The 12,062-nt window shown below is 28.5% G+C and overlaps 1 protein-coding gene across 1 annotated transcript; it reads left to right on the top strand.

Moving 5' to 3' along the window:
- The first annotated feature begins 9,265 nt into the window (after nucleotides 1-9,265).
- LOC120186758 (transcription factor MYB57-like) lies at nucleotides 9,266-11,526 on the top strand. The gene is made up of 3 exons (XM_039190617.1): nucleotides 9,266-9,489; nucleotides 10,519-10,648; nucleotides 10,905-11,526. The coding sequence occupies exons 1-3, from the start codon at nucleotides 9,357-9,359 to the stop codon at nucleotides 11,524-11,526; spliced, it is 885 nt and encodes a 294-aa protein (XP_039046548.1). The 5' UTR covers nucleotides 9,266-9,356.
- Nucleotides 11,527-12,062: the final 536 nt, after the last annotated feature.

Raw genomic sequence — 12,062 nt, 5'->3', positions numbered from 1 at the left:
ATCTAAGAAATATCTAAATAAAACAGGTCTTTTATACGGTAGTCTTAATATACAGTTAAGAAAATGTTTTATCGAAAATATTAATAATTTTTTAATATTTCCGGTAAAACACTACCTAAAACATTTTTTTTACAGAAAATGTTAATATTGGGCACTACTTAAAATGTACATTTATGGTAAAACGCTACATATTATATTATTTTTTTCATTGAAAATATTAATATTGGGCGCTACTTAAAATATTTTTTTCTTACCGGAAATTAAGTAGCAGAATTAATATTTCCGGTAAAAAAATAATGTTTTAAGTAGTGCTTTATTGAAAATATTAACATTTTCAATATGACATTTTCTTAGTCATATATTAAAGTTGCCTATAGCATAACTAACCAAATAAAATACTAAAAAAATAAAACTTAATTTTACTAATATTTCGTAAATTTGAATTAAAATGAAAAAAAGTTTGGGGCTAGGGCCTCTCTCATTTATGTAGCAAAGAACCGAACTAAGGAGGTGGGAGCGGCCTGGTTCAGCCCACTCCAAACATCTTAGTTTTAATGTTAATTAAATTAAGTCTTATCTCAATCCTTCAATTTTTATAGTTTAATTGTTTTTTTTTTGGATCTTAATAATTTTAAAATTAGATAATTTAAATATTAAATATATATTTTTAATTTAAATATTTATTTATTATTGTTGAAATTGACACTTAATACCATATGAATTTTATCTTGGACTTTAATTATATATATTTTATGTTTCTCGATGCTCGAATATTTTTTGTCGTTTTTTAACCGACTTAATATAAAAATAAATGTTTAAAATATACTTAAAATTAACTTTTGATGCCTAAATATTTTTTGTTAAAAATAGGTACCTAATGTTTTCTGCGTTATACTTTTAAGTATATACTATAAAAAAATATCCGTTAAGTGACACATGTCACATTTATATTCTTTGATTATTTTAAATATAAAATATTATTTAAAAATAAAAAAAAATTGGAATATGACATATGCTACTTAACGTTTTTTTTTCCGGTATACACCTAAAAGTATAACGAACTCCATTTATTGAGAGACTGAATGTAATTGTGAGAGGGCATATGATCAGATTCAAGCAGGAAGAGTGAAGGGTCGAAGTGATTGAAGCTGGATAATGGGTTTTCCAGATCGAACTCCATTTATTGATTAAGCGATGATTATGTTTAACTTAGTGGCGTTGAAGAGAAAGCAACATTGAAGTGTAATGATGGTATAACACAAGCACGGCAAAAGAGAATTTGCTTCTGGTTTTTTCTCTCTCTCTTTCTCGAAAGATGGAGTTATGGTGCTTGTGTGCAGTTCTTATTTAAATGGTAATTGATACCCTAAATCTTTATATAATTCATATTTTGAGTTTGGGTCTAATTTTCCAAGATGAATAAGATAGGTGACCTAAGATTTTTCCTTCTGGATAGTTGACTAACCCTATATTTTAGTCCTCATGCCTTCAAAGTTACGGTGAAACTTGATATCATTTTTGGGTAAACTACATCACATATTACCGAACTTTAGGCATTGTATCGTTTATACCATTGAACTTTCAATTTTACCAATCGTAACATTGAATTTTGATTTTCGTTTAAATTTTACCACTGGACTGTTAAATCATTAACAATCGGATCAAAATGATGTCACTTCGGTGAGGTGTCTACGTTGACAATCGTCAGCCACGTCGATAACCATCAGCCATAATATCATGCCATTAATGATTTAATGGTTCAGTGGTATAATTGAAACGAAAATCAAAGTTATATTGTTTTGTTGACTTCCATAATTATTAAAAGTTATAAAATAATCCATCAACTATAAGAAGTTGTTTATTAAGTCTCTTGTCTATTAAAAGTTATAAAATGGTCACTCTACTATTCATTATGTTCCAAATTTATCATTTTCTATTAAAAATTTAACGGTGGTTTGAGTTGCATGTTAGTCTAGTATGAGATATGATAGTCATTTGAGATTCTGGGATTAAATATTTTTTCATATACCATACATCATATTAACATTCAGCTCAGGTTGTATCAATTTTTAATAGAAAAAGATGAATTCCAAACATAATCAAAGTCGGGTGCCCACTTTGTAAATTTTAATAGTTGAGGGACTCAACAAAGTAACTTCTTATAATTAGAGGATCATTTTGTAACTTTTGATAGTTGAGAGATTCAATAAAATAACACCATGTAGTCGAGGGACTATTTGTATACTTTACCCAAAGAATATTTAATTTTAGTTTTTCTAATAAGAATTTATTTAATAAAAACTAATTTATTCAATGACTGAAATAAAAAAATCTACCTAATCCAAAAGTCGATAGCTACTTCAAATTTAAAATTAAATCAAACTTCAAAATTTCCAAAAATAAAGTCATAATTATTTTTAAATTAATGTATTTAAAAAAATGGTCATGACTAAAATCATATGAGTGTTTATTTGAAACATTATCATCAAATAAGTCTTTAAGTAAAAATTGAAGTGGTGAAGCTCTCCCTTTTCTTCTCCCTTCCTTTTTTTTTTGTTCTTTTTAGAGTTTTGTGTCATTTTTTTATAGATCTAAATTTTTTTATTTTTGTTTAATCAACGATGGCATCGATTTTAATGTTAATTGTCGTCTGTATGTTCTCTTTTCTCTTTGTTTTCTAGCTTTTTAATAAAAATAATTTTGATTTTATGATTAGAGTCAAGACAAAAATATACTTATGTTATTGTAAAATTTAAATTAGTATTATCTTTACTTCGAGTGTCGACTTAAATTGTGTGATCTCAGTGATAAAAAAGAATTTTATTTTTTTTAAATCATTCATGTTCGAACAATTATATCAACTAGTGTATATGTGTTGTTAATTACTAAAAAAAAATCTAACATATTATATCTCATAATTATATTAGAATATTAAAATTTAAACTGTGTATACGTGTTGATAACAATTTCAGTAAAAAAAAAAGGGTAAACTATGCAGATAGTCCTCTATGTTTATTATCTGATCGACTTTGATCATCAATTTCAAAATTAAGGTGGAATGGTACCTAACGTTATCGATTTGTTCAATTTTAATCACTCAACCGTTAACTTTAATCCGATTTTAGTCCCTTAGCCAAGTTAGGGACTTAAAACAAAAGGGGTTAACAAAAATTAATGGCTGATGAACTAAAATCGAATTGATTAATAAAGTTAGGGACTACTTCCCCTTAGTTTTCAAATTAGTGACTAAAGCCGGCCATACCCTAAACATAGAGGACTATCCGCACAGTTTACCCAAAAATATTAACAATAACAATTGTTAAACTAAAATCTTTAAATTGAGAAGGTAAGAGAGTTCAATTTATTCTTAACCAATTAGATCAACTAATCTCCATCTATTTAATTTGCACAATAACATCTCAAACTAATGTCCACCGTCCAACAATTATAATCTACTTTTTTTTAGGGAAAAAGACCATGTCTTCATCTCAACCTACAACCTTTTAATGTCCAAGGAAAAGAATATTGTTAACGTCAATTTGTTCGAATTAAGAGAGTTTGTTGGTGCAATTAATTCACATAGCAATTCTCCTATTGGTAGATGTGCAAGGTTGAAAACCACATACTATCTTAATATGAATTATTCTAGTGGGTTAAAATTGATCGGTTTCTCTCATATATATATATACACGAAAATTTAATCATTGTCGTCTAAAATCGAGTGTTTTGATGAATTTATGGAATGATATCGGTGATAAAAGAAAATATCGGTCTTTTTAAATGATTCATGTTCAAACAATTATATCTATAGGTGTGTATATATTGTCAATTACGAAGAAAAATTCTAACATATAATATATTATAATTATCGTAGAATATTAAAATATGAATATTCTTTAAGTTATAAAGAGGTTATTGGACTTTTAGGATAGTGGAAGCGGAAGTAAGGATCTGTTGTGAATATAAAATATGATTAGAGGTTGTTTGAGTTGATTTTTTCCCGATATCGAGTTCGAGTAGTTAGATGCATGAGGTATGTATGCAAGTTTGAAAGAGAACATCTGCATACTCGTTATTTTGAGAAAAATAATTTAATACAGTGTGTTAGGGGAAGGAACAAAAATGAAATTTACATATTCATTTAATAAATAATATTACAATTTCAACTCATATTTTTAAAATTTTAGATTCCTCAATAATGAGATGAATCTCTAATTCTCGATTATATCTAAAATTAAGTCATGTCAAATTTTTAAATAAGATAAAAAAAATCACGAAATTTTCATTTAAAATATTTAAACTCACTTTGCTTAAAAGATATCAATTTTTTGTCACTTGATTTAATAAATACAATAGATTTAATATTTGAGAAATCAATACAATTTTTTATTAATCTGATATAAATATAATGCAGTATCTGTTCAAAGATAATTTTTAACTATTTGACATAAAATGCTCTCACTTCTATCATTCTTGGTGCTCGAACCCAAAACCTCAGAAAATAATAATAATTCGTTTATCATCGAGATCACTTGGTTAGTGCACCAACACAAATTTATTACCAAAAAGAAGGTGGAAAATTGTTGGTCTAAAGCCTATTTTATGTTGCCTCATACGGCGTTGAGGATGCCATGGAACATGTGGGAAGTGTCGAAGTCGATGGCTGTCGTATGAATAAGGTAATCACGTGTCCTTGGTTAATTACGACAAGCTTTGATAAGCAGTTGGGGCCCATAATATTTAAACCTTTTCTAAAGTAGGGCCCATAACATTATTTGCATCCGTAGTTGACTAGACGACAAAAGGAGTCCAAGTTCCCACTCTGTCCCTAATAAAAGGCCAACAGCAACCTTTAGTTTTACTCAAAGGGATAAATCGGTTTTAGTCCCCAAATTTTATATTTCTCCTTAATTTAGTCACTAACTACTTTTTTCTTCAAAAGAACCTCTAAATTTTGTGGTAAAATGGGATCAATCTCAAGTAGCTTTATTTTTTTAAAAGATATATATAAAATAAAATGTTATGAATAATGACAAATAATTTATAATGAAATAATAAGGAATAAATAAAAAAAAGATTTTATATGAAAATTTCTTTCAGGTAAAACAACAAACATAAAAGAAAATTTACCATGTCGATAATAAAATACATGAGAAGTTACAAAAGGCGTTTTACCTAAATAGTATAGTAAAAATTTTCATTAATTAATTGTAAAATATGAGATTTTAGAGAGAAAAAAAATTATAGACTCTTAAATTTATGACACGTCAAATTTTATTATGAAGTGATCAAAATGATCGATAGTAGAATATTACATGTACGAAATTGAAATAAAAGAAAATGATTTATATGACATTAAAGAATTTAACATAATACAAGTACCAATCAAACAATTAGCCATATTTTTTAAACTTAATTCTCTTTAAATCTAGTTAAACTTTTTTTAGAAATAATTTAATGTATATACTATCCTCTATATTCTTTTTAAAAAATTGTAATAAATAATATTATAAGAGGCATCACGTCTGTTTGAGCCTTTTAGGTCGTTTATATTAGTTTTAAAATATTTAAATTTAATTTTAATAAATTATATATGAGTTTTGCTTACGTCACAAGCAATGAGATCACCTGCTTAGCTCAGACTGTTTGCTGGCATGATATTATGATATGTTCGAGCCCGAGGGCAACAACGTCAATGAACACACATGTGACACGTGGTTTTCAACAGTAACGTGGTCAATAGCATTATGACCCCAAGGAATAGGCGGCCAAGAATTAAGATCTATCAGTGGTCCACAACACGTATATGGGTAACATACACAAATAGTCTCTAAATATAGGATAGTGTTTTAACATGTCTCTCGATTATTAAAAGTTATAAAATTATCTCTTAATTATAGAATGTTCTTTTGTTGAGTTATTCTACTATTAAAAATTATAAAACAATAATCTGACTATTTATTATGTTACAAATTCGTCATTTTTCGTTAAAAAAATAATGAAGGTTTGAGTTGAATGTTAATTTGTTGTTTGTGATATAATAGTTGTTTTGAGATTCTGATATCAGATTTTATTATATCTTAGATAGAAAATTAACATTCAGCTCAGATTATCGTCAATTTTTTAATAACAAATGACGAATTTGGAATACAATGAATAATCAAGTGATCATTTTATAACTTTTACAATCGGGGGACTAAAAAAATAACATTCTATGAGAACCATTTTGTGATTTTTTTATAATTATGAGACTCAATAAAATAATATTCTATAATTGGGATACCATTTATATACTTTACCCTACATATATTTACATTTTATCCATTTTTTTATTTTCATAATTTATTCTACTTTATTCAATTTGATTATTTGATTGATTTTTTTTTTTAGATTTTTGTTTCCCATTTGACTCGTTTGAACTTCTTTATAAATATTTTTCTCTGACAGTATTTTATTTAAAACTAATATTATAAAATAATTTATAATTTTAGAAGACATTTGTTTCATTAAATAATATTATATTTTTTTTTATTAAAGTATAGTGATTATAAATTTTACTATTATATGGGAAAGAAATATGAAACAAATATATGTGTATATTTAACATGATTAAAAAATCATTAAATTGGATCTAATATGTAATTTAAAGATAATTTTAAACAATTCAAATTGAAAAAAAAATCGAAATAAAATTTGAACATAAAATAATATTCGCAATTCGTTCAGTTTTTTTATTTGAATCCAATTAACCTAATCACCACCCTGAAAACAAACACATAATTTTTTACTAAGGACGAGTTTATAAAATTTTATATTAAAAAAGGACTTAATGATCACCTTTGTCTCTATAGGAGACTCAATTTATCATTTTCACCCTTATTGTATTTTTGCATCAATTTAACCTTTAAAGTTACTTAATTATATCGTTCTATACCCTACTCCTAAATCATAAATATTAAGATACAGTTTAGGATTTAAAATTTATGATTTAGATATTACGGTGTATGATTTAGGGTTAATCTTATAACCCCTAAACCATAACCTTAAACTTTAACTTAAAACTTATAATTTAAGATTTTAAGTTAAGAGTTAATATAGAATGATATAATGAAACAAATTTTGAGATTAAATTAATACAAAAATAAGATAAGACATCATCATTTGGCATCAATCAAATCTAGTCATCAATTTTTGTCCATAAAAAAAAACATGTTATATGATAACCACAAGGGCATCTTTCAAATCACAAGATAAAATTTTGTCGGATGGTTCTTGATAAATCAACCGAAAACAACCAGGCACTAGTAATCAATTAATCCCGTGTATTTTAGCAGTGGGAAAATGTTGAAAAAGTATTTCAACACGTGAATCAAATGCTCCATAACACCTATATTTAATATCGTAAGCATTGCTGATTCTGGTATGAATGACGAACTAAGTGTGACATCGAAATTACGACTTTTTACACGCTTTTGGGTTGTTTTGCACGAATTTATATTTAGATAAAATATATAAATAGTGACTAAATTATGTTAAAATAATATTTTTAATTTTTAAAAGATTATAATTTTTTATTATAAAATAGATATTACGCTACTAATTACCTTTACTTATAGTTAAGATCTTAAGCTATAATATATTAGATTAATGGATAATATCTTATTTGATTCTTTAAATATAATTAAAATTTTATTTTGATTATTTTTAATAGAATATAAAAAATAAATAAAATTTCATAATTTATTTTTAAAATTATATTTTAATATATTTTAATATATATATAAGTTAAATTTTAAATACGTATGATAATTGAATTCCGTATGTTAGCAAAGAGGTGTCAAAACTGCTGGTAAAAGGTTTTTTCCCCCTTAATAGAGGTGGCTCATCTCCTCCTACTAGGAGGTAAACGAGTTGAATCGAGCTCGAATATTTATGAATTTAACTACATTCGAAAATTTTAAAATAGAGTTTGACTCGGTTTCAAAACTCGCGAGCATAAAATTTTTAAACTCGAACTCAAAAGCATTAATCGAAGCTCGTAAAAGCTCGAAATGAAAAGAAAATTAACTTAACTCGATTGAAGTTCAAACTGAAACCTGAATCTTAAATAAATTAAAATTTTATATTGCATTTAAAAAATCGACATTTTAATGTTAATATTATTAATAATTTTATTTTTTTTAAAATATTAACATATTATATTTTCGAGTTGCTCGCGTGTTTTTCAAGTCTAGTATCAGTAACTCGTTTTGATTCATTAAGTTTTCGAGCTCGGTTCAAGTATTTATTGAACTTTGATCGAGATCTGTCTCGTCTTATTTATAGTCTTACTCCCCACTCAGGTGCTTTTAGAGTCCAATGCGATAGGAAAATACTAGACGTAACTATTCGAATTCGATATTTTTAGAGAAATAAGATTCTCTTTTATAAAAAAAATGTTTAATAGATTCTTTAATAATAAAGAATTAAATGTTAAATTTGACGGGTGGGGATAATAATTAAATGGTGTCCAGACTCTTCCTAATAGATATAATTGATTTATTAAAGCATAGGTGGGCCAATGCGACAAATAAAATAATGTGGATGGTTTAATTGTGGACAGCAGCACTAAAGTTCAAAAGTATTACTTTCCCACACAGTCAGCTCCACAGAATATATAAAAAGTTAACGTGGTAAAAACGGGTCAAAATTAATAGTTTATGTATAAAAAACGTTAAATTCTTGACGACAAGTATTAAAATAAAATAAAAATGAAACGTTAGGTATGATCTTGAAAAAGCTGAAAGTTTAAGTACTAAAACGGATAAAAATAATAATTTAAGTACTAAAAACGTATTTTACCCTTAAAATTTTATATTATTATATAATTCAAATTTATTTTATATTTTGTACTGATAATTGAGTGAATAAAGTAGAAGGAACAAACAAAGGAGGTGAGATAACGCGAGGGATATGGCATTTAGCAATTGCTATTTTCATAACTCAAAAGAGTTTTCAACCCTACGTGGGTTGGGTGTATGGAGATTCATCGCTTTAACATCAATAAAAAATATTAAATCTTTCTCACTAGATTCGATAATTTTTTATATCTTTTCACACGTGACGCGTGGAGAGGTCTCATTGGTTACTTCTTTTAACGGTTATCATATACCCTCTACAGCTTTTGTATGTAGTACCTTTAGAAAGGGACCAGTCTCTTAAATCCTTAATATATGGGGCTGGGAGCCCTTGTACTGCAGGGTCTAAACACGGTGAAAATTTCAAACCAGGGTCATGGAGATACAGTGTTTTGATGCTCTGTAGCTGCGAACTCGAACTCGAACTCGAAGAGAGAAAATCAAAGGAAAAGCAGAAAGATGGTGAGGGGTCCTTTTTATGATGAAAATGGAGTGAAGAAAGGTGCTTGGAGTGCTGAAGAAGATGAGAAACTACGGTCTTATATCCAAAGATTTGGTGGAAGGAACTGGCGTGAGCTACCCAAGCAAGCTGGTAATCCATGCTTCCATTTCGACTAATGAAAACGATCTATATTATCTGATTTGTTCAATGCCATCTTTTTCTTGAAGAACGGATCTTCACTTTTTTCTCTATCTAAACATACAATGAGTGGTTAACTAGGACGTTAACTATGATAGAATGAGAAATAATGATTTGAGTTATTTTTTTTTGGGTAAACTGTGTATTTATTACCTAAATTATCAGTTTTGATCTGTTTTAGTACATAAACTTTTAATACATATTGATTAATTTTTGTTTCATTTTAGTTTTCCGCAGTTAAAAATTTAACAAATGATTTGCACGTGACACCCTTTTATGGGTAAATTGCATCATTCATCATTATTTTATTTGTCGCATTGGCCCACTTATGCTTTCAGAATGAGAAAATAGTTGAGCGATGAATGATAAATTTACTGATAAAAAATTACAGTGCCGTTAAGTTTTTAACGACGATGTATTAAAATAAAAAAATTAAATGTTAGGTAATTTATTAAAATATATCAAAATTGATAATTTAAGTATTAAACGAGTGATTTAATTTTTTAGATAATTGAATTTTATTAGCAAGAAAGCAGAAAATAATGCTACAATGCCAACAATAACCAACCAAAGCTATGGAAGCTACGCAACAAAAACAACTTAAATCCCACATCAGCAAAGAAAATTATTTACATACCAACCCCTTAAGCTATGTCCCATTCAACATAAAGGATATCATGAGCTTCTATAAATATAAGGGCTTGAACTTTTGGTTTTTGATAATTCACTACAAGTAAATTTTTAAAATCTAAAATTTAGACCATCAAATGAAATGCTTATTGATTCAAGGCTTTGCTGTTCTATAGCTAGTGGGCATCAAAAGGAGTGGGCTTTTCGTTTTCTCCTTTCCCCCCATTTTTCTATTTTATTCAATCCTTTAGCTAAAAGACTAAAACTGCCTTTGTTTGTTCTTATCCAATCAAGTGTTAATATTTTTATCGATGTTCATAAAAGGACCTAATTTTGCTAAATTTTCTTCAGGTCTTCAAAGGTGCGGAAAGAGTTGCAGGTTAAGGTGGATGAATTACCTCCGACCTGAAGTGAAGCATGGAAGGTTTACCGAAGAAGAAGATGCCTTAATCTTGAAATTACACCGAGAGTACGGAAACAGGTCAGTTCTAATTTAAGCTGAAAATCGAGTGGGAAGTCGAATTAATTCACTTCCGACTCAGTTTCAACCGTAAAATAAATCTAAAAATGTATAAATTAATAAGAAAATTAAAGCTATAGGTATGGTAGGTGTTGATAATCATGTAGCTGGATTAATAATATAGTGGAGCCTGACGCAAGCATGCAATCGTCATGTTGCTGATACACTGAGTATTTTAGTCAACAAAATTCCATGTCTTAAATATGAAAAAACACAGATGGTCGAAGATCGCTGCCAGTTTACCGGGAAGAACCGACAACGAAATAAAAAATCACTGGCACACTAGATTAAAAGCACGTGCAAAATGTAATCCGACATCATCCGCGGATCAATCCCGAAGTGAATCCTTATCCACCCACGGTTTTGATGGTGAAGCCGAAAGCATATGTATTGATATCCCACCCAACATGATACTTGAGAGCTCGGCCTTGGCTCCCTCAGTAACATCATCGACTGTCGAATTGGGAAGCTCTGCCTTGTCTCCGACGATACCATCCACTATCGAATTGTCCTCCTTCAATATGATACTGGGTAGCTCGGCCTTGTCTCCGATGACACCGTCGATGATTGAATTGTCTTCGACCAGCCCGGTTGTTGACAATGGATATACGTCGAGCTTAAATGTCGGAGGCAGCGGTGTGGAGGACGTTTGTCTCCGACCGTGTTCTTTGGCAATGTATGAAGATCTCACCGGAGGAGATTTCTGGAGTGAGCCGTTTGTGGCGGAGAACGATCTCCCATTGCATTATGAGATTTATTATGATGATTGTGTTGATTTGTTTTCTAATCAAATGAGGGACGGGGACCAACATATTTTTTACCATGTCAATGTAGTATGAGCCTTGTACGTGCACTTACAATTCCAGAGTGATTATGTGCTTGCATTTATATATATATTGAGGCCACCTTTGTTTCATGTAATATTTTCTTTCAATTTCTTTATGTTTACTTGACGCAACATTATTTATTCAACCTAATCTATTTTTTTAAAGTTAATGTGAAATAGGGTAAAGTACACAAATGGTCCCTTGACTATAGGACATTGCTTTATGGAGTCCCTCAACTGTCAAAAGTTACAAAATGATCTTTTGACTATAGGATGTTGCTTTGTTGAGTCCCTTGACTATTAAAAGTTACAAAATGGTCACTTGACTATTCATTATGTTCCAAATTCTTCATTATTCATTAAAACATTACCGACAATTTGAGTTGGATTTTTATCTGTTGTATGAGATATGATAGTCGTTTGAGATTATGCGATAAGATTTTATCATATCTCAAACAATAGGTTAATATCCAGTTCAGGTTGTCATCAAATTTTTTAACAGAAAATGATGAATTTGGAATATAATGATTATTCGGGTGATAATTTTGT

The sequence above is a fragment of the Hibiscus syriacus genome, unplaced genomic scaffold (assembly GCF_006381635.1).
Source record: "Hibiscus syriacus cultivar Baekdansim isolate YM2019G1 unplaced genomic scaffold, ASM638163v2 tig00113719_pilon, whole genome shotgun sequence".
Taxonomy (NCBI): domain Eukaryota; kingdom Viridiplantae; phylum Streptophyta; class Magnoliopsida; order Malvales; family Malvaceae; genus Hibiscus; species Hibiscus syriacus.
The sequence above is the reverse complement of the archived record's forward strand: the minus strand, read 5'-3'. Positions and strand labels throughout refer to the sequence as shown.

Coding starts and splice junctions, on each gene's coding strand:
- LOC120186758 (XM_039190617.1), top strand. CDS start 9,357: ATGGTGAGGGGTCCTTTTTATGATGAAAATGGAGTGAAGAAAGGTGCT. Junction 9,490..10,518: donor TGAGCTACCCAAGCAAGCTG/GTAATCCATGCT, acceptor AATTTTCTTCAG/GTCTTCAAAGGTGCGGAAAG. Junction 10,649..10,904: donor CACCGAGAGTACGGAAACAG/GTCAGTTCTAAT, acceptor GAAAAAACACAG/ATGGTCGAAGATCGCTGCCA.